Source organism: Apus apus, chromosome 2 (genome assembly GCF_020740795.1).
Source record: "Apus apus isolate bApuApu2 chromosome 2, bApuApu2.pri.cur, whole genome shotgun sequence".
Classification (NCBI taxonomy): domain Eukaryota; kingdom Metazoa; phylum Chordata; class Aves; order Apodiformes; family Apodidae; genus Apus; species Apus apus.
In genome coordinates this window covers 25,642,779-25,666,637 of record NC_067283.1, presented here as the reverse complement: position 1 = coordinate 25,666,637, position 23,859 = coordinate 25,642,779, and the positions used below count along the sequence as shown (strand labels likewise).

At 42.5% G+C, this 23,859-nt stretch overlaps 1 protein-coding gene across 7 annotated transcripts in view; it reads right to left on the bottom strand.

The window, feature by feature from the left end:
* DYNC1I1 (dynein cytoplasmic 1 intermediate chain 1) overlaps positions 1-16,343 on the bottom strand; it is a 189,215-nt gene extending 172,872 nt beyond the window's left edge. For 4 of the 7 annotated variants that reach the window (XM_051610895.1, XM_051610898.1, XM_051610900.1 and 1 more), the window contains exons 1-2: positions 16,267-16,343; positions 453-570 (exon numbers count right to left, since the gene is read on the bottom strand). In XM_051610895.1, the coding sequence (XP_051466855.1) occupies positions 453-560 (108 nt within the window). In that variant the 5' untranslated portion in view covers positions 561-570; positions 16,267-16,343. The remainder of the gene's footprint in view (positions 1-452; positions 571-16,266) is intronic. The other 3 variants (XM_051610897.1, XM_051610899.1, XM_051610896.1) reach the window with 2 other exon arrangements.
* Positions 16,344-23,859: the final 7,516 nt, after the last annotated feature.

Genomic DNA, 23,859 nt, shown 5'->3' with positions numbered 1-23,859 from the left:
GTTTTACTTTACTGGAGAATAATAATTGTAAATCTGTTACCTTAGCTAGTAATCAAACTAGTCTTCAGTGTACAAAAATACATATTTAGATTGTAATGGCTTGAAAAAAATGTAAGTCCCTTTCTGTCTTTCCCCACTCTCCACTCCCTTTCCATTGAAAGAGCCCAGGAAAAAGCATTGTGGCAAATCAATTTTTCTTTCTACACACACATACACATCATGTTGTCTAAATTGTTGTCATCTGACAGCGCATTGGTTTTAAAAGCAATTCCCTCACCTCAACTTTCTTGACTAAAAATATGCATTTTGATCTTAAGGTTAGATTTATGTGGGTTTGAGGATCCCATTCTATGTGACAGACACTTTTGGGTTTTAAAAAACTGAGATGTCAAAAGCTCAGCAAGCTCCTTCTTCAGGCATGAGCTATCTCACAGGTGCTTCTGCATATTTACCTCTTTCTTCTTCCTTTCTTCCTCCTTCCGTTTCTTTTCTTCTCTTATCTGAGCCAAACGCTGTTTTTTGCGCTCAAGTTCTGCTTTTAAATCACTTTTGTCAGACATTTTGACTCTGCTGGAAACAAAATTACGAAAACCAAGGTGAAAACAGAATTAAATGTTTTCCCTATTTAATGAAAAAAAGACTCAATTATATAAAAAATACTGTTTCTAAAATTGCTACAAATATATTTCTACAGAAACACTGGCTCTTGAACTACACCAGCATTGTAGAAAGCAGGATATTTGTTTCACCGTTTTAATTTCAGCAGCTCTGCCAGACCCTCCTGCCATTTAGTTTTAAATGTAATTCTCTGTAGAACAGTGATATGAAGCCACTTTTTGTGTTTTCAATCTCTCTCAACATACTGCTGTTGTTATGCAAGTCTTGAAAATGATGGGTAAAGAGATCTAAAGTCACATTATATAGAAACAGAGCCAGATCTCTAAAGAACACAGGATACCAATCTTTTTCTACAGTTTTTAAATCCCACCAGTGTTGCACTAATCAAAAACTTCAGTCACAGATAATACATTTATCCTCTATCATCATTATAGGCTGTCATCTCACTATATCAGTACTGATTTTCTTTACTTCAAAGACAGTCCTAACTAATATAGACATTCATGAAAAGAGTTAACTGTGCTTTTCCTATTAATTCACACATCACTGACCACACCCACCACTGCAACCCAGAATCAATCAGATCAATGGCAGTGCCATGTATACACAAAGGAAGTCTATTGTTTGCTTGATGCATGGGAAATTTAAACAGCAACTCTCCATTAACAGTAGCAAGAACTCCACCCATATTAATGCCTGGGTGGATGGATGGCTGGAGAGTAAATCTATATGCTAAAAATTATAAGGCACCTTCATCGATCACAACCTCCTCTGCTGTCATCAGCTTCCTCCTCAAAATGATAAAAGCAGAGTTAGCCCACGATATGGAAGATACTGCCAACAAAATGTTGCCTGCCCATTAAATGCAACCTTGTGCCCAAATGCTTTGTTGTCTTTGCAAGTATTTTGCATTAATGAAAGAAAATAATAAAATGTGGAATCATCAGAGGAAACCGTTTGATTAAAATGGCAGAGCAAAAGAAGGATGCCAAAGGGACCAGCACACCTGTATCTGTGCGTGTATCACACCATGGATGCACACACTTCCCAGTTAAACTCCCAGCTGGAGCCCACCAGCAAGAGTTACACCAGCCTAGCTCACACCATCACAGATTCTGCACTTACTTTAGAAGAGCTGCCCACCTCGGCGAGGTTCCCTGCAGCCCTTTCAAGGCCCAGGGACTCCCAGTTCAATCCACAACAACTGACAGTAAATGGTTTATCTAGGAAAGACATTAAACTCCTAAGAAACCAAACCACTGAGTACACTGGCTGTATGTGGAGGACCATAATTTCTTTGTTTCTCCATCACTCCAGTCCTATGCATGATAATATTGTTTTCAATTTGAGAAAGAGAAATCAAGACTGCCAGAAACACTGCATTTGATAGCAAGAAAACTAATCAGTATCACCTTAAACAAGATGAATCTGTGTGATCAGTTGATGTCAGTGAGCTACTGTTTGCATGAGAAATGCCCAGAGAACAAAATAAGCTTTTTAATGGCAGTGGAGGTAGTATTTTGCCTACCAATCTGCTCAGGATCTGTGGGTCACTGAAATCCCATTTGAAGTCATTTTCCTAATCTGTTGCACACATTTGAATTCTGATTATGAAGTCTCCCCTTAGAGCCCTTTAGACTAAATAGGTTTTGCATCCTTTTAGTTCTGCAGTTTGGCAACAGAGTGCGAGCCCCTGTTTCTATGCAAAAAATATGCAAATGTGTTTTAAGGCTCATGATAGAAACCCAGAGGGTTTGGCATCCCTTTCAAGCTGTTTGTCAGATATCAGTGAATGGCTTTCTAAAATACCTTCCTTAATTTCCTTAATACCAAGGAAGCCAACCAGCTTTCCCCCTGATTTCAGGACCAATGGTTTAGTGCCTGGCCCCTTCTTTACAATTCTCCAGTCAGGGTGATCAAATCCTATTACAACATTGCCCTACTTTTAACAAAACACACAATAAAGATGATGTGTTAAATTTCCTTCAAAGAATGTTGCTAGAGGCGAGTTACATAAATAAATTAATCTCAAGTTACTTTCATCCTGCATATGTTACAATCATGCCTTAGCCCCCCAAACACCTTACCCCAGCCTTCAAACTGGCTATTTAGAATTTTAGCACAAACTGAACACCAAGGGTATGTAACCAGCTTTCTCAGTTGTCAGCAAGTCAGCAGTAAGCAATAAGGCAAGGGTACTCGTCAATCCACTTGACATTAACTGTGGAGTTAACACTGTATTCATTACTGGGAACAAATTTGTAATACTTGCCCATCTGAGTGCCAAAAGGCATGTCACACCAAAAGAGATAATGGCAGACACTAAAAAAGATTTACTGTGAACATTCTCTGTGGTGCAGAATGACAGCCCAGAATGACAGAGTATGACCTGATCTTCTCCAGCCTCACAGCTCCCGACAACCACCTGAAAGGAGGCTGGAGAGACGTGGTGGCCGGTCTCTTCTCCCTGGTAACAAGTGGTAGGACAAGAGGAAAAAGCCTTAAATTGAGCTAGGAAAGGTTTAGATTGGATATTACAAGAAACTTCTTCACTGAAAGGGCTATCAAACACTGGAACAACCTGCCCAAGTAGGGGGTTGAATCACAATCCCTGGAGGTGTTTAAAGATGGTAGACATGCTGCTTAGGAACATGGTTTAGCACCAGACTCAAAAGAATTATGTCAATGGTCAGACTCCATGATCTTAATGATCTTTTCCAACCAAATGATTCTATGTTTCAATAAGAAAAAATAAGCATGAACTGCCCCGCATACAGTGAATAAAATATAAAGTATGACAGTGCACACTTTTTATAAGCAGGAAAATAAGATAAAACATCTCCTTTCTCTGAAAGTTTGTTCTTTCTGTCTCCTAGAATAGCATCTTGTCTACATGCCAACACCAAGCTTACTAAAAAGAAACCTAAGTTTTCAAAACTGGTAGGAGATAAGGCAGCCTACAGATTTAACTGCTTTTTGGTGTTCGAGGGATTTTTACATGCTGTTCATTCAGAAGACTGCACTAGAGTAGAATTATATTCACCACTTCATGATCCTCAAATTCCTCGTTTATGACTTACTATGTTGTCCTTTTCATTATAATCTCCATTGCAATTACCAAAGGGGTTCATTAAATACCACTACATATGGCACTAGTCATTCTATATAACTAATTATAAGTAATTGATTCATGAGTATGCTTTTCTAAAATAAATAGGCAGCATCTAGTACTTGTAGATGCTGTACATGTATTATTTATATGCCTTCATAATAAACCAGATACTCGAGTATAAAACTACAAGCTGTCTGTAGTTTGAAAGGAAAGGCAGTTGCACAACAAATTAAGTTACTCAGTGATTTTTGTTTTAAAGAATGGGTTTATAGAGTGGGAGTACTGCTACTACTGAAACCATTACATACGGAATTTTCTACTGGAAAAAAAGATCCTATTATGCACCATATTTGTCTCTATTTTGTACAAACTAACACATTTGATACAGTTAGGGATATTATATATTTTTACAACCAAAAAAATTCCCAGAGGCAATACCTATGGCTTTTACAAGTGAAAAGTGTGCATCCTAAGTGTGAAATTTTATGAAGCAGATAAACATCTTTGGTCTGCAAGAAAACAGAGGGTGCTCTTACCCTAGCACACATGGATTCTAATCTATGGTATTCACTTGAAAAGAATGTTTGAAACATAATTCAAGTGGGCAAGAGGGGCTAGACTCATCTTCTTGACAGCAATTTTCAAGTAAATGTATCAGTAGCTCTTTTCATTATGAATCAGAATTTGTACTTGACTTTGGTTGAATAAGATAAATACTCTTGCTAAGCAGGTGTATCAATGTTTACAAGATTACAAAGGACAAATATTTGCAGCTGCAGAAATTTAGCATTTGCAGTATTTTAAGGAATTTCCTGTGTGATGAATTCAAGGAAACACTAAGTAAAATTGGAGAGACTAAGTATTTTTTCTACATAACCTTGAGGCAAAACAGTCAGGCTTTTTACACTGCATCTGTGTATTTATCTATAAATAAATATGGTTGTTAAGTGTTAAGATTTCAGGCAACGTACCATTTTTATCCTTTAGCTTCTGAACATTTCTAGCAGATGGGCACGGGTCTTGTACTGTGTTCTGTAAAGGTTTACAGCACACAGAGATTTGGTTCTGTGCTTCCTCCTGGTTGCTATGCAACAGGTCAGTGCATCTCTAGCCTATTTATTCTGAGGCTGACAGGGTGTGAGATTTGTACCCACAACTGTTCAGTTATACATCCCTTACAATCTATTACCGTTTAATCTTTTCACTTTTGTTCTTCCATAATGGCCCTTCTACAAAATTAACTCAGTTACAGCAGAATTACAGAGTCCCTACAAAGCAGCATATGAGCAAAGCTCTACTGTTGCCCATTCTTCCAACACCAGGCATAGTGTCAATGGAGCATCACCTTCTTGTCATCCCATTCTCTCACACCCCCTTAGCCTCTTAAATTTACCACGACCTTTTCAATTCCAACATCACAGTTCCACGGAAGAGCCATCAAGGTTGAACAGAACAAGCTGCTAGCAACAACTCGCTGGAGGTACATAACACACAACACTCCAGCCAGGATTAGAATTAATTTAAATACTACATACTTATCAGGTCATTCTAGCACAGCTGCTGCTCATCTCCCACCAAAAAAAATCCTACCTTTATTTTGAGTTTTACAGAACTGACTGTGATCACTTCTAAGAAAAACCGAGTGAAAAATAGATCTTTTAAAGTGTCTTAGATTTTTCCTCAACAAGCATTAACAAGCACAGTTGGAACTGCACAGTGATATCAGGTGTGGTGCTGCAAGACGGTCCTAAATGATGCGAGTTATGATTTATATCTGCTCAGGATCTGACACAGCAATCATGCCCTAGTTACAAGAAGTGAAAGTTTTTACCAAAACATTATTAAACTGCATACCTGACAACATTTTGATCTTGTGGAATACAAGATCTCTAGGTATTCTTGGTCAGTTCCCTCTTTATCAGCTTCTGTTTCTGTTATCTTTTACTGGTTGGCTGCAGTAAAATGCAGGTTTCCACACGTGCCTCTGAATATGGCTGGGAATGGACTTGACATGACTTTGAATCTTTGGGACTCTGTGTTCCCCACACATCAACTGGTCTTATTAGTAGCATTATCTTCTGTGAATTTCCTGGCTTGCTTCAGAGAAAAACTTCAGGACCTCACAGGATAGTTTAAAAAAGTTTTCTGACATTCAAAGAGAACCAAATGCAAGCTAAAAATTTCTAAGATTTTAAGATAGATAATGTGAAAGAGAACTGAATGTAATCCTCAGGCTGCAGGTCACTTACCTAGACCAAAAAAACCCCACCCTGTATTTCATGTTTCTGATTTCAATTTATTTTGTATGTACTTCTTCTATAATGCTTGGATTTCAATGATATCTGATACAAATTTAATTACTTACTATGACCTAACATAGGATTTAATTTCAAGATGTCTGCTAGTCTCTCCATAAGTGGAACAACTAATTTTCTCCATCCTGCAAATATTTCGGACATTAAAACATGTACTTCCACTCCTCAAGGGGTTAAAAGTGACCCCTCTGATTTTCCTACCCTCCTCCCAAGATAACCTGAGTGGTATGTGGCCAGCAAACTGATACTTAAAGCCATTTACTCAAACATGAAAAATGCATGCTCTAGCGTCTGCTTCTTAACCCAGTTACGACAACTGCCAGGCAGACATCAAAGAACAAGCTATGCTGCTGGCACACAGGTGTGTCTAGAAGACTCATCCAGTTATCATTTCTTTCTTAAAACAAAAATATGTTTGCTTTGCAGGTGATGTTTGGAAAGAAGGATGTAATTAGGCTAAAAATATTACATACTGATTTCATCTCTAAAGTCAGTACACCTGAAGATTCAGAAAGCAGGAAAGAGACCTGGATATAAGAATTATGCAGAGTATGTCATGTGAGTTATCATATTTTTTAAGGAGGCAAAGTGGAAGAATCAACACTACAGTCCCTTACGTACTTCCCAGGGCTGCTTCGGCTGTGCTAACAAAGCAGTAAGAATGAGCTAGCCTTGGCCAGTCAGCCCTGCTGATCCACCTAAGTGGAAAAAGATATGCTAAGATAAAATGGCAAGATGATAAATGCAGATGTCTAGCAGCATAATTCAAGGGGCACAGAAAGAACTGCAAAGAATTTGAACATGGGAGAAGACTGAGAACCAAGAAGTGTGTGTCCTCCACTTATCTGTGGCTAAAAGTATTGCACTCAAATCAGAGAAACATATTTTTTGGGTTTGTTTGCATTTTGATTTGGTTTTGGATTTTTTTTGTCTTGAGGGACTGAAACCCACCTTCCTCGGGTACCTGTTGGCTAATGGGTGAGGAAGACTAGAAGAATGGAGATTGCATTCTTAACCATTGAAGGTATTTTCTGTTAATTTATTTTCTGCAAAGATTCACAGGACCAGAAGAAGCAGATGCAAGTGAGCAAATATAGTCCCTAACTGAGGCCCCTAGGTTCTAGTCTTTGTTACAGGGTTAGTTTATATTATATGCAATGACTGTTTAATTTAAAATACAATGCTGTATTTAGTATCTGGAGACGCCTCTTTCTTGCTGAATGCTTGAAGCAAGGTGCTGAAGAGTCCTTTCTCTTTTCCCACATGCTTTGTAGGGCTCAAAGCACCTTTAATGCTTTAGATTTCTGTGGAGTTGCATCAGTGGGAAAGACTGGGAGGGAGCCTACTGCAGAACAGCTTGCCGATTAGAGCACAGATGAAGGCAAAAATCCCTTTAAGCAAAGGTGAAAATTACTTTAGGTGCATCCCCATAAAACTGGGGTGTACCAGAAGAGGGAGAACATGCTGTTAGCTGTAGCTCTGCATCGAGCACAGTCTGATGGAGGGCTGGTGAAATAAACACAAACTAGATGAAGCAGCCGAAGAGAGACAGAGAGCGGCCATCCAGGCTGCCAAGTTTGGGAGTTCAAAGAGAAGCACAGATCCAGATGCAGAACTCCAAGACGAAAAAATAAATTTTCAGAGTCTTCATGAGCTTTGGGATCTAGGTGACAGCCAAGCAGAGATTTCTGAGGACCACAGTTTAGGTTTCTGTTTCTACACCCATTTTGTCAGTCTAGATTTATCTGAGCTTCCCAGGCACCATAAGAACTTCAAGTTTGGGAAATTCAAGTATGAATCCCAGGTTCAGGTTGTGGGCACACTCTGCACCTCAAGCACAGCCTTCTACTAAGGCAAGGCTGGCTGCACATGAACTCTTTCTTCCCTCACATACACATAGCTGTCAAGTTCCCTGCCTTTCACAGAGAAGAAACTTAGCAAAGGGGCTGGCTGAGAGCAGAAGCAAACAAGTCCCCAGCCTCAATGACGGGGCTACTGCATCTCTGCAATGCACTGCAGGACTCCTCCAGAAGTAAGCATTAGTGTGTGACTCACTGTGCCAGGACCTCAGCTCCAGAATTTGAGACCAGGACACCAGTTAGATGTCACCTGTTGTCTTCAAATGAGGAACCAAATACTACAGATATTTTTTGAAAATAAATCAACTTTTACTAGTTGTTCTCAAAATATGGGACCACTGGTGGTTCACAAGGCGATCAGAAATGGCTTCCAGTTACATCAAACTGTAAAATGTATGGGCTTATTGGTTCCAACAGAAAATCTTGAGAATTAAGAGGAAAACATAGTTTAAAAAGTCTACAAGTTATTGCAACATCACAAGAGAGAACTGAGGAGAACCCAGGACTAAGCGGGTAGTATAGTTAGGCCTTTATTAAAAATGGACATTGCGTGATAAGAGAAAGCACAGCAGTCTTACTGCTTTATAGATACATGCAGAATTTTAAGAAAAATAATACAAAAAATGGAAGGCCACTGATTTTAATTACACTTATGTAATCAGAACTTAGAGATCAGAAAATTTCTTGGGAAGAACTTGCAAATGAACTTTAAGAATTTGAATTAAAAGTCTACTGAATGAACACTGAGGAGGCATGATCTTCATTTAAAGACTTCAAAATCAATACTTGTATTGACTAACAGTAATATTGCATTATATTATAATTTTGTTTAAAAAGACTCATATGTCTTCATGTCAATGTGGCTGTCCATAACTTTTTTACTTCCCTGTGCTCTTATTCACAGAATCACAGAATCATTAGGGTTGGAAAAGACCTCTGAGATCACCAAGTCCAACTGTCCACCCAGGAGAAAAAAACCCACCAAACCACCAAACAAACAACAACACAACAACACCCACCACGCCCACTACAGCATGTCCTGAAGTGCCATATTTACACGTTTTTTTAATCCCTTCAGGGATGGTTTCTCCACCACTGACCTGGGCAGTGTGGAGAACTCACCTCCAAAAAAGTATGTCTCTCACTGAAATTAACAGTAATAAAAGAGACCTAACAGAAAAAAAATAAAATAAAAATAAAGGAGAAAACGTTGGCAATACTGTGGGATTGGGGCCGCGGCCGGGACTTCATCCCGAGCTGCAGGTAGGCCTGGAAGCTGCAGCCTAAGTCTGCACAGCAAGGAATGCGGGTAACGAGGATCACTGTGGGTCGTTGCCGCGCCCATTGCTGCTGCTGCTGGCACAGAAGAGAGAGAAGGAAAGAAGACAAAAGAGAGCGGAGAAGGAAAACCAAGTAAAAGGAGCAGAGCTGAAAGCAGCCCTGGCTGAGACCACCACAGGCCGTGACTTTGACACCAGACCCGGGTTCAGCGGGGAAACCAGCGTCAGACTCCTCACCTCTCCAGCGCTCCTGAGATCGCCGAAGAAAGCTCTGCAGGGCGATAGCAGTGAGTGGCCCTGCCACCCGTGCCATGCCCAGGCTTCAAAGCGAGCAGTCCCCTGTGTGCCCAGGCACACGGCAGCTCGGCTGCCAGAGGCACCAGAAGGACGAAGGCAGCAGCTGCTGCAGCCCCTGCTGTCCCTGCCGCTGGTGCCACCTGCGCTGGATCTGCCACCGCTGCCACAACTCGCCTCACCCCCGGCTCCAGGAGGACGTGAGCACAACATCACCATCCAAACCTTTCACCTCTAACACCTTCTCCCCCCGGGTGTGTCATTGGCCCCTTACATGCACCTCGTCAACCCTATACGGGAAAGGCCTCGGGCTCTCTCTACCCCGAACTATAATAGTCCTTTTTTTCTTTTTCTTTCCTTACCGACCAGGTACATTTACATATCCAGTTTTTGCCCACACACACACTTTGAAAACTTTTACAGTAAAGTGGTATTTTAAACACATAATCTGTGTGTGTGCTTATCAATCGATTCTATATCCGGCAGAAGCAAACAGGCTCCCAGCCAGGTATGCACCCACCGAAATAATTCAAAGGCTATCCTGAATATATATAACTGGTGTCAGAAAATCCTGATGAGGCCCTGAGATTGTGCCCTGAGATAAGGCAGCTTCGACCCAAAACCGGGTTCGGACCGCGACGGGCAGCCCATTCCGGTGCCTGGTAGCTAAGCAATAAAGCCCAGTAAGTGTTACATACATTAAGAAAGAGCTGATGAAAAAGGCATGGAGAACATTAATAGCAAGGCTGCAACATCTTTTTTTTTTTTTCCATCTTAGCTCCTTCCAGGGAATATAATGTATTGTCCCCTTCTAAGTTCTATATTTTAAACATAAAAGAAAAAAAACTAAAGTTCTATCATTTATCGTTATCAAAGATAGCACTGAATTCGCACAGGGTGCTTTTAATATATTTGAAGAGGCCCATACAGGCTAAGAAATTAGGCTTTCTTGTTCTTTCTGCTATAATCAACTTTTAGTGTAAAGGAAAATATTGTGGGAAATAATGGGACGGTTTTCCCACAGGCTCTTTCAGTACAGAGAATGGCATCACTGTTTTTTTTTTGTCTCCAGTACAATACCCTCCTGTCCCATCAGCACAATTTTTCTTGTATTATTATTACTAATATGGAGATAGTGAAAGGCAGGAATACAACATTCACAGGCTCTGCCAAGTGCAGCAGATTACATACATGAATAACTAACTGCACACTAGGGGATATGATTTAGGTCAAATTTCTTGTTTTGTTCCAAAAGTATATCGATTTTTATGCCATTCATTACTTAATGCACCACAGATCTTACACCCATATATATATAACACAAACTGCCTTTTCTCTGCTTTTTTCAGAAGTAATTTGTGTTCCTAGGCAATGAAGACTGGCAGAAGTTGACAGTCTGTAACAAAGTGCTGTGAGTGTGTAACAAAGCTCTATGATCAGCCAGAGCTAGAGAAGGACAAAAAAATAAGAATTCTTTTAGGGGCAAACTGAGATCTGAAATCCTTCAGGATTATAATACAAACCACCTTCTGGTTCAGCAACTGCTCAAAATGTAACCAGAAACAAACTGCTGAAAAAAAACTGATGTAATTTGACTTTGAATACTGTGAATAATGAAAACTGTGATTCTTTTATATTACTAAAGCGAAGACAAACGTGTATTATGAAGCAAGTCACGTGAGTTTATATAGTCCCTCAACCTTGTTTGTGTTGTGAGAATCAGACAAGAAATTATTTTAAATGCTCAGTCAGTGGAACAGTCCTTAAACCAGGACAGACAGGTTTAATTACAAGGCACCATATTAGTTGGAAGTCTGAGTTGTTGGGGTTTTTTCCATTGACCCTGTTTTGTTAAATATTTTAATTTCTGAAAAAATACAATAGCTATCACTTGAAATGTCTTTGCCCCAATTACCAAGTGACCTGGTAACCACTCTGATCCTAACAGTGATGGCCTACTGTGCAAAACACAAAACAACGGCATGCCTTGAAGAGCTGGGGTTTAATACTGCTGTCTATGCACTTTAAAAGCTAAGACCTGTGTTAACGGATACAGAATGGAAGGGCTGAACAGTTTAAAGCAAGAGAGATCCGTATTTTCCCTGCATGTGGTCTAGGATCTATAGTGATTAACTTTCAATATTAACACAGCATAGTTCGGGGGATAGCTTTTTCTCTGTCAAATTCAGCCTGAAACTATTAGAATCAAGCATTAGAAAAGGGTTGGAGATAATAACTCAAATAGATAAACAATATATCCTCTGTTATACCTATTTATATTTAATTATGCTAGGCAGTTTTATATCTTTGTATACCTCCCCATTCTTTGAACACAAAATACACCACATCTCAGATGGACTGAAGTGAAAAATTATTAACTGAGGAACAGAATTTGGAATTACTTGTATCACACCACAGATGGAGGGGAAAACAGAAAAAAAACCTAGAACTAGTTCTGTCTCAGGGAAAGAAGACAAAAGGAAAGAACAGTAAGGAGGGAACATGGCATTAATACTAGTATTGAGGAAGAGACAAAAGGGTTAAGTGTCAGAGAATGATAGCAAGAAGGAAGAGAAATGTGAAGAGGAGAAGGTATCACTGGAAACAAAAAGCTATGTCTGTAAAAGATTCCCTCTGTAATTGTTTTCTGCTAAGTGGCAGTAAACGAGCCCTCTTCCTCTGAAAGATTACTCATTAATTACTCTAGGGCCAAGCACGGACAGTTAGCGAGCACCTGGGAAATACACAGGGTAGAACTGCACTGGCCCAGAAGGGCTCCAGGGTGGTTTGTTCCTGAGATTGATGTAATCTGTCCCTCCAGGTCAGGCAAACTGATCCACACACATGGGAGCAGTGCTAAATATGAAAATAGGGTAACATGTACTTTTACCCTACGATTAACAGCCAAGAATCACAAGAGTCATCTGAGCAGCAATTATTCCTCAGGTAACACAAGTATCTGCACACACATCAAAGCAGAAGTAATTCATTACTTCATCAAAAGTCTATTAAGTCAATGCAAAGACTCCCATTTGCTTCAATGGAGTTTGGAGATGTCTCATGTCTTTCAAACAATGTACACGGCTGGCTCCTGACATCACTCTAGAGGGTAGATTCACAACCAGAGAAGTCAGTGAAGTTCACCTCTCAGTGAAGTTCCTATTACTGGCAGCAGTGATAGGGCTGAGTCCTCTGCCCTTAAAACTTCAGTGTGGAGTCATGGTGTGCTGCTCGCAGAGCACTTCCAGAACTGTCATTCTTGTTCCATGCTTCCTACTGCTGCAATGCACTCCTGAACGCTCATGAGAATGATTTGCCTCTAAAGGGAAAACAGAAAGTGCTGAAGAAGCACAGTAAAAAAAAAAGAAAAGAAAAAAGAAAAAAAAAAAAAAGAGGGGTTATAGTTTATAGTTTTAAGGTCAGAAGGAGTCTGGATGCCATAGCTTGCTCTGATGATCAGAAGTGTCTTGTTTCTATGAGGTCTAGCAGCTCCCACATCAGTCTGCTGCCCAGCATCCTGCAGCTCCCACCATCTGCCTGGAAGTAGCTATTTCCCAGAAAAGTTGGCAAGATGATGCCACCTAAAAGGAACAGTATTGGGGAAGCAAGCTTATGTATACTGTACACTGCCTTATTTTGAGTGCTTGCAGGTAGCCAAGTGAACAACAGCTCCCAATGTCATGCCTGACTAAAAAGAGCTAGCATGGTTTTAGATGGATAATTAGCAAGTAGCAAAAGGCATGCATTGTGTTTGAGATTTAGACTGAGCCAGGGTCTCAGGCTGCCACTGCAACTTTTCAGATACTTTTTTTCAGATTTTTCACATTTTCTGGTTTTGAGCCATATCACTCCTGCGTTACCATTTCTGCCTGCATACATCAGTCAGCTGAGTGGAAGGCCGTACCATCCCTCACCTGGAAAGTAAGCCCCCTTATGGACACATAAACACATATTCACCTGTGTAACTTGTGTTGCTCAGATGAGCTGCAATAAGCTGCACTGGCAAAAGCAAAGTTTTACTAATACAAGATGCATCTGTGCTAAGGGCAATTTGCCAGCACACTCCATCAGTATTCCTGCTGGGAAGTGTCCCTTTTACACTCGGACTGTAAACCTAGTTTGAAACTATCAGATGAGTATTACAGGGAGGTCATGATGTCTGGCTATGGCTGCAGAAAGCCTGAGACCATACCCCTGCAGATATGAACTTCCCTATGCACCTCAGTGAGGATTTCAGTGTTAGCTCCCTCTAATTTCCCTGAAAATTAAAGCCCATGGGTAGGACAGGAAGGATCTTTCTGTTAACATCCCACCATGACCTCCAAGTAGCAGCTCGTTTTGGCACTAGGCATCAGTGACTCTGAAAGAGTTGTTGATCAAACCATGCCAAAGGAGCTTAATGGGGCATCTGAGGTATAACACCAGTCAATTAAGCCTGAGCAGTCATAGAGGGAGACAATGAGCACATATTAAACTTCTGTAAAAAGTCAATTTTGAAGAGTGGAAATATACCACATGATTACCTGAATCATTAGCAGGAGTAGGTGAGGCTTTGAAAAACAGCAATCCCTTTCTATACCCTTATGTTATTCTATTTCAATCCCTTATCTTTTTCTCTTCAGGTCCCTTTCACCTCATTGTCCAGTATCCTGCAAGGGTGAGACCTCTACTGCAACCCATTGCATCCAGCTCTATTTAGTATTCCCCCTCTCTCTTCCTGCAGATTGAAAAACTGATGACAGCAAGAAATGATTCTTGAAACCTGTCTTACAAAAGAAAAAGAGACCAAGAAACTTGATCTGTAAATTTATTTGAAAATAAAGCATGTAAGTTCTTGCCACATCATTTAGAGCACCTACACGGAAGACAGCTGCTAAAGCAAGGCTTTCATCTATGAGATACATAACAGGAACCAGGAACTTGAAGCTGGAAAAACACAAACTGGAAAACAAATGCATCTCAATAATGAAAAAAATAGCCACAGAAAGGCATCACAAAGGAGGGCAGCTCACTGTCCTTCCTCCCATAGAAAGAGTTGCAAGGTCAGCTTCTTAATTAAGGTCTGCAGAGTACAAAAGAGTATTTGCCTGACTACTATTTGAGTAGCCAGGTTTTCAAATTCTCAGTAATCACTGCATGCATAGGGTGGTTTATTGCTGCTCATTTAAAGATTCCTCCCTTAAACTGTGGATAAAGCAGCACTGCACGTAATGCATTTTTTGGGTAGACTGAGGCAGAGGTGTTTAGAGCTAAGAGAAATCTGGCTAATCCAACTCTAAACAATCTCTTGGACCTCCACATACCTGGCCCTCAGAAGTCTTTCACGCATGAAGGAAAAGGATAGCAAGTGTCAGTCCTCAAGACAGTCTGTGTACAAATGAAGAAGGTACAGAAGGGGTAACACATTTTGTATTTTTGTGGGCTATAAATGGATGGTTTTGGGAAAACAAAATGAAGCAGAAGATGGTTATCAGAGTGTGCACTTCCAGGGAGAAAGACCAGGGTGCAGCCCCAAGGTTTGTGTTGGGCTGGCTAAGAAATCCTACACAGAAATCACAGAAGGAATTTTATCAACCTCCATTAAATGGGGACACTATCAGTAGAGAAGTCCTCTCAAATGGAAAGAAACTAAAAAGAGGAACTTAAAAGAATCAGAAAGGAAAATGTATAACTTCTTTCCATTAACTTAGCAAGAAAAAATTAAGCACTTCAACAAAGCATACCGGTAGTAACAGGAATCAAATTTGTCAGTGGCTATGATAATACCACCTATCAGGAGATAGCTCTAGATAGATTTGGATTTCCATTCTGAAACAGGTTTTGCAGCACTGTGCTTCACAATATTTAGAGCCGCTTCAAAGGTAATTTAATGTTCTCACTCCGAAGAACAGAGCTGACAAAAGCCCGTGTGTCAGGATAAACTACCAGGTGCAAGTGCCAAAGCCACGTGCCAACTTCATGTCAGGTCTTCCCATCGCATCCCCCCTGTAATAGCAGGTTAGATTGCTTAGTCTGCTGCAAATCCTCGTTTCATATGTATTTACAATGAATTTGTTATAGTTGAAATTTGTTCTTTCTGTCAATGCCGATATTTACAGAAAAAGATACTTTGTTCTGGTCAGTAAAAGAAGAGCTTTGATTAGGAAATACCGAGGGGCCTTATGCTCTCTGCTGACCCAGAGGGATTCCCAGAGCAATGTAACCAACATCCTTTTGAAAATGTATTTCAATGGACTATTAGTGGAAAAGGCCTCTCATTCATTCTATCCTTCTCTCACCCTTTTAGGGAATTACCTTAGGAAGGGAAAAAGATCTGTCTGCTGACGTCGCGGGCTGCAGCAAACCCGCCGTTCCTCACGCAGTGCAAAGAATTAAAGACGAGAAACTTTTTCCCACCCCGCTCTGCTTTAAGCTGCTGGTCGCCGAGACACCAGCCCGGGAGCCCGCGGCAGCCCCGGACGTGCCGCGGCCGGTGCCGGGGGAGCCCCAGGGACCGCCGCAGGTGCCGCGGCAGCCGGCGGGGCTCACCGCAGCCCTCCCGGCCCGCTCCCTCCCAGGAGAAGAGCCATCGGGGTGGAAAAGCTCACCCCTGGCGAAGGCCGACCGGCTCCTGCCGGGCCGCGGGGGGATGCCCGCTAACCCAGCCCGGCCCGGGTGCCCGGGCAGCGCCTCCGGCCGGCCCGCCGAGGCCCCGCGGCCGCTGCGCATCCCAGGAGCTGCCCCTCGCTCCGCCCGGCCCCCAGGGGAGCCCCGCTCGCCCGGCCGCTGCGGCACGGCGTCCCACTCACCTCGGCCGGCGCCCAGGAGATGCGGAGGGGCTGCGGGCGCCGCGCAGCGCTCACCGAGCCCCGCCGCTGGGGAAGCGGAGGGACGCTCCGCTGCCCGCGGCGCTGTGCCGTGCCGTGCCGTGCCGTGCCGCGCCGTGCCGTGCCGCGCTGTGCCGTGCCGTGCCGTGCCGTGCCGCGCTGTGCCGTGCCGTGCCGTGCCGCAGGACCGCCGCCGCCGGCTGAATGTGCTGTCTCACGCTGGCCAGGCTCCTCCCGAGAGCTGCCGCCGCCGCCGCCTTCCTCCTCCCGCCTCCTCCTCCTCCGCCTCCGCCCGCCCCCCCGGCAGCGCCCGGTGGGGCCAGGGAGGCGCGGGGGGAGCGGGGCAGGTGGCGGCGGCCGGGCCTCCCGGGGGGGTGGGGGTGGGGGTGACGCTTCGCCCGGGGCTCCTCAGGGCCTGGACCACCCGCCCCTGCACCCCACGGCAGCTCCGGCCTGAAGTGGGCTCCCCGGCTTCTCCCAGGTCCCCTCGCTGTCACCCCTGGATGTCACCCTCGCGTTGGCGCAGGCTTTCCCCCTGCAGCAGACTCGCTGGCAGCTGCACGGCAGCCTGGCTATCAGCCCGCCAGCGGCGTCACCATCAGCCCCGCGACAGCCGAGCTGTCACCCATCACCACCTCCACAGCATCCTTGCCACCATCCCCACGGCAGCGGTCACCAGACCCATAATGACTGAGCCATCACCCTCCAAGCTGCCTAGGTACACCCCCTATGCCAACCTCACCATCACCCCACAGCAGCCTCACCAACTGCATGGAGGACAGAGGATATAAAGAAGGCAGAGGTGCTGAATGCCTTCTTTGCCTCTGTCTTTACTCCTGCAGGCTTTCCCCATGAGCCCCAGTTTCATATAGCCCCAGAAGAAGTCAAGATAAAGGAGGAGTTTGCCAAGGTAGATGAGGATTGGGTTAGGGATCAGTTGAGTAATCTGGACATCCATAAATCGATGGGTCCGGATGAAATGCATCCAAGGGTGCTGAGGGAGCTGGCGGAGGTCATTGCTAGTCCACTCTCCATCATCTTCGGTAAGTCATGGGTAACAGGAGGGGTGCCTGAGGACTGGAGGATAGCAAATGTCACTCCAGTCTACAAGAAGGGCAAGAAGGAGGACCTGGGTAACTATAGACCGGTCAGCCTCACCTCCATCCCTGGAAAGGTGACGGAACAACTTGTTCTTGGCACTATCTCTAGGCATATCAAGGAGATGGGGGTCATCAAGAGCAGTCAACATGGTTTTACCCAGGGTAAGTCATGTTTGGCTAACCTCATAGCCTTCTATGAGGAAATTACTAGGTGGATAGATGATGGTAGAGCGGTAGATGTGGTTTATCTCGATTTCAGTAAAGCATTTGACACCGTCTCCCACAGCATCCTTGTAGATAAGTTGATCAAGTATGGGTTTGGTGATCAGGCAGTGATCAAGAGCTGGTTGAAAAGGAAGAAGTCAGAGAGTTGTAGTCAATGGGGCAGAATCTAGATGGAGGTCTGTGACTAGTGGTTGGGGGTTGGTACTGGAACTGGTGTTGTTCAACGTCTTCATCAACAACCTGGATGAGGGAACCGAATGTACCCTCAGCAAGTTTGCTGATGACACCAAGATGGGAGGAGTGGCTGACACTCCAGAAGGCTGTGCTGCCATTCAGAGAGACCTAGACAGGCTGGAGATTTGGGCGGGGAAAAACTTGATGAAGTTCAACAAGGGCAAGTGTGGAGTCTTGCACCTGGGGAAGAACAACCCCATGTATCAGTACAGGTTGGGAGCTGACCTACTGGAGAGCAGTGTAGGAGAAAGGGACCTGGGGGTCCTGGTAGGCAGGAGGATGACCATGAGCCAGCAATGTGCCCTTGTGGCCAAGAAGGCCAATGGCATCCTGGGGTGCACTAGAAAGGGTGTGGTCAGTAGGTCAAGAGAGGTTCTCCTCCCCCTCTATTCTGCATTGGTGAGGCCGCATCTGGAGTATTGTGTCCAGTTCTGGGCCCCTCAGTTCAGGAAGGACAGGGAACTGCTTGAAAGAGTCCAGCACAGAGTCACAAAGATGATTAAGGGAGTGGAACATCTCCCTTATGAGGAAAGGCTGAGGGAGCTGGGTCTCTTATTTTGGAGAAAAGGAGACTGAGTTGTGACCTCATCAGTGTTTACAAATACGTAAAGGGTGAGTGTTGAGAAGATGGAGTTAAGCTTTTTTCAGTGATGACCAGTGATAGGACAAGGGGTAATGGATGCAAATTTGAGCATAGGAGGTTTAAGGTGAATATCAGAAAAAAATTTTTTACTGTGAGAGTGACAGAGCACTGGAACAGGCTGCCCAGAGAGGTTGTGGAGTCTCCTTCACTGGAGACATTCAAAACCCGCCTGGATGCATTCCTGTGTGATGTACTCTAGGTGACCCTGCTCTGGCAGGGGGGTTGGACTAGATAATCTTTTGAGGTCCCTTCCAACCCCTAGGATTCTATGATTCTATGATTCTATGACACCAGGCTCCTGCTGAGTTCCCATCCGTTTGGAGAAGGACAGGGAGAGCTCCAGAGCAGGTGAACAATACCCAGCTTTCATGCTTAGTGGAGGGCAAGGCTGATGGAATGCAGAGGGATTTTTTGTCCCTGTTTCCTCACACAACTTCTGTGGGGACAGTTATGAAAGAGGAGGGCCAGACTTCTTTTGTCAGCACACCTGCTCCTCTCCCCACACCAATACATCCACCTCCTGAGGGAGAGCAGCAAAGCAGAGCTGTTGGAGGTAGTCCACATTCCTGCAGATGACATCCACCTCAGATACAGATAATTCAGCTCCCCCCTCTCTCTTATGGCACACAGGTATGTTGCCCCACATGAGAGGTAAACACACATCCTTTGGAACCATGGTTTGTTCTTTTAAAACCTGATGTCCTGGACAGAAGACTCACTGTTCTCTAGTCCTCTGGTCCAAAGGAGCAGAAAAGTTACCCTACTGAAAGCTGTCCCTGGAGCCATGTTTGTTTGTTTTGGTGGAAAACACTAACTAGCCACTGTCATTCCAGGTCCAGGGGCTGTCCTGGGAAGAGTAAGGTATACCCAGACCACTGAAAAGCCATCAAGGATTCACATCACCACCAGTTCCAGCCAGACTGCACCTGACCAGGAGACAAAAAACCCAGAAGGGAACAATGGCACACATTGCAGGTGAGGACACAGTGATAAAATAACAGTTTTGCAATTTAACTGAGGTTGAACCAGGAAAGAGTCATATTTTGCTCTCCATGAGAGTCTTTAAAGAGCAACATCTTATGCTTGTGCAGGCTGGAGCATGTGGAAAAGAGCCCTGTGGTTTTAAAAGCTCGATTTAGAGAGTTTTGAGTTTTGAGTACTCAGTTTTATTAAAATAAAGCCCTTTCAAAATCAGACACTCAAAATTTACTTTGGAAACTGCTGTTTGCTTTTGGAAGTGTTTGCCTTAGTCTCAGCTTTAGCATAAATCCCACAGGGTTTGTTTAGGTTTCACTGGATTGTGCATCATTTGCAAATTCCCTGTAAACTCAGCAGATTCCTTTAAATAGTTACTGACCTATGAGGGCCTTGGGGTTATTTAGTATTCCTGAATCGACAGATCAGGCTGGTTCTCCATGGTGCCTGATGAGGTTCTGATATTGGTAACACACTGTCACTCATATATAACAGTGATGTTGTGGGATCATGTACATGCAATGTGGTATTATAGACTACATCATGCCATCATGTTGTATGATGTTATCAGGCACGTGTGTCATAAATAAGTCTTCAAATCTTGTTAAGTCCTATGTTTTTTTTGTTACAAACCAATGGAATTTTATGTTCTACCAGTAACACACATAGAACATTTTTAAAGAAACACTGTAAACCCCAGTTCAGGGAGACACAATTTTGATATTTGCTATATTCACATTCACCAGAGGTGATCTGCTCTTTTTAAATATAAAAATAAAGCATGAAAATGGAAATGCCAAGGAAAAACTGTAAAAAATCCCTCATAAAACACAATGACAGCTCTGTTAAATACTATTATTGAATAATGGGGAATATTATACATAAGAGTTTAGAAAGGATTTCAGTGGCCAGTGTATTATAAAAAATACAAAATTTCTCATCAAAATCAACTATTGTAAGGAAATCTGGAGAGAAGTGAGCCTTGCTCTATATTCCTAGTAGGCAATCCTAGGATTTATGAACCTTGGAAACACCAGAGAAATACACAACCAGCCCAGCTATGGAGTTCTCTGAAGGAATAACTGATTTGCCTACAAGTGGTGCTCTGTTCTCTTTGGCATCATTCTCTGTTATCTTCTCTAATCTTCCACAGCAAAAGCTCTCACCATTTTGTGTGGATTTCTTGTTCTAGGGATGCAAATTGTGTTATCACTCATTTTACAAGATAGGGATAAAATATTTCTATTTCAAGAAGATATGGTTATATTCATTTAAAAACAAACAAACAAAACAAAAAAACCCACCACCAACAACAAAAAAAACATACCAAAACCAACCAACCAAAAACCCCACCTTTTAATTTTTCTCAATAATATTTCTTTAACAGCATTTCATTAAAAACAGCCAGTCATTTCAGTATACCCCAGGATGTGTATTAATTTTAAATTTTCCCATTAAACACAAATACATAATATTCTCCAACTCATTATATTATGCCAGTAGGCATTGTCTGATTATGCATCTGTCTTGTTTACCAGGTGAATGTGCAGTAGGGCACACTTAGATTATTTTCAAAACTTCTAAGTTTTCGCTGTGAATTCAGAAAGTATTTATTGTAGCCTCAGGAAGCTTTATTAGATCAAGAGAGGGCAAACCAGTCAGCAATTACACATATCTCACAAGCAGCCTGCTCTCCAACAGGGCTCAGTTCGACATGAGCACACAGCAACAATGCTGTCATTTAAAGAGAAATCAAAGGTTAAAGGGAAGTTGGGGGCTTATCACAGCTCGTGGATTATGCAGAAGGCTATTGATAAAATTACAAAAATTAAATGTTTGCCTGCCTCTCTCCTTCTGTCTTACAGACACACATGCAAAAGTTAGAGGTTTCTGTCGAAATTCCTAAGTGCAACATGTGGTTGATTACTGGATTTGAAAAGTTCATGGCAAAAAAAATTGACATAATTTCTTTTTGAAGTTACTTTATATAGAGTTGCTCACATGTAAGTTATTAATGAAGACTGGCATAAGTTACTCTGACAAACCAAAAACCATTTATGCTGCTTGAGACAAATAATTAGTAGTGCATTGCATTTCCCTGCCTTAGGCACCAGCAACTCCTACTTCACAAAGGACAGTAACAAATAAGCAAACTCTCTCCTAAGTGTGTACAACTTGAAGATTAAAAATTAATTTCAAAGCAGACATTTCTAAGGCTTACTGGAAATGGCAGCACTTTTTTAGACACTTCGCATGATAGGCTTCACCTGGGCTCTGCAAATAACAGAGGATGTTACAAAATGCCTTCCAGCTTTTCAAAGGCAATGATTTAAACAAAGGATCAGAAGGGAGAATGAAAAATAAAAGCAAGCTTTAGGGAAAGTGTGGAATATCTTCTAAACTCAGGTTTATTGTTATGGCAGTAAAGATACTATAGGGCACGATTCCACATGGCTTTAGAAATCTCTTCACAAATGAACTAGTTATTTATTCACTGAAGAAATACATGGGTGGTTACTTGGTTATAAAAATGTGAAGCAGAAAGTATTGGAGAGCTTCTCTTACTGGTTGCTAAAAACATTTAGCTCTCCAGGCAGATCATTGAGTTGAAACTTCTGCAAACTGAATATCCACAGTAGGTGCAAGAATATAAATGAAGAGTTGAAATGTATCTGGTACACAGTCACTACTAATTCCTTTGGCAATTGATTTGCTATTGGTAGAGCTCCAGATCCAAGATCATTGCACAAACACATAAAAAGCTAAAAAAGCACATATCTTGAAAAGGACAAACTATTTCTGAGGGGAAAAAAGCAAATATAAGAGATGCTGTACACAAGTAGGAAGTAAAGGGAGATCTGTGGTAGATGGGAGAGCTCCATGTTGTTCCGGATTTGGGTTACTCTACAAAGGTATTGCAACTCTGTGCTCTTAAAACCAATTATTTTTGCAACAGGCTCTTTTCTAAGCCTGTTCTCTTGCTTTGTTCCTCACTTTCCTACAACTTGGGACCCAAGGGATTAGTTAGAAGGCCAGGAAATAATAGTTTCAAAAAAGTTCTGTGGGACCATAGGTAGATACCTGACTTAGAAGATACAATGCACTGGTTTCAGGATTTGCTAATCAGCCCAATTGCAGTGTCCCCTACAATGCTTGGATGGTCCAGGGAGGGAGTGGCAAGGCTGCAGCAGTATGGGTTTTTTTTGTACTATTAAGGCAACAGAGAAGGAAATTAAGAGTAAGAACACAGTGGTACTTGCAAGAGGGGAAAACATGTCGATGCTCAAACAGAGCAGCATTTTACACAACCCTTTGGATCTAGTGTTTTTTTTTTTCTTTTCCAGAAAGCCTCATCTCCATCCCTGCTATTCATACAACTAGCTCTCTGTAGCCCTGAATTGTCTGACAGATTCACTTCACCTTGAAAGCTCTCTCAGCTTTTCTGGCTCGTGAAGATACAAAGCTGAAGGGAAGATAATCTATGGCCTGTCACCCTATAGAGGAACCCTATTCTGGGTCAAGAGACAGAGGAATAGCAGCATGCCCTCCTTTCCATCCTACTTTCAAAACATAAGAAAGCTTACTGCATTCACAATGTTAACAATATATTGTGATTGATGTACACTCTGTATTTGCTATTCATATGAGACTATAAATTCTTCAGTCAATCTACCTATACAGTAGTTAGTAAATTATTGTGTCAACTGTGATTGGAAAAGCTTCGTGGGTCGTAGTATAAATGTTAAGTGATAATAATGAGCACCAACTAAAATAGCAATTAGCTGGAAGTTAGAGCTACATTTCTACAAACAGATCAAACCTTAGCAGAGCAACACAAAGCAGGATGAATGTGGATTCAATTCTCAAGGAATCCTAGTCTTCCTATAAAAGAAAAATAACCCCTGTTCTCCAAGAAACTGTTTTTTTTCATGTTGTCTTAAAACTCAACAGTACTGTAGATCTGAAATAGGAATCATAAACATGACTTCACATTTGAGACTCTGCCCATTAAAGCACATAATTTCCCAGGCTTCTGGTTTTGCACTTGTAACTGAGGTATGAAAATGGCATGCAAGAAAGAAAGTCTTCAGAAGTTTTGTTACTGCCCTTGTAAATAGCAGGTGCTTGCCACCTAATGCAACAGATTCCTTTTGTTTGAAAAGGTTCATTGTACTGGTAAGGGCCTGGAAACATAGCAGCAAAGCAGCTACCTTGGGAAGGAAGTGAAATGTCCTGGGAGACACTTCTCCAAGTTTCCTGGCAATGGTTGTGTGAACTCAGCAGCCTGTAGAGGACTTGAGGCTTGAAGGATTTTACTGTGCTTTGCTACTTTGATCATGTTCTGAATTACCCAAGAAGCTGCAAAAGGAGAGCTCCACAGCTTGTATAGTAAGGCCT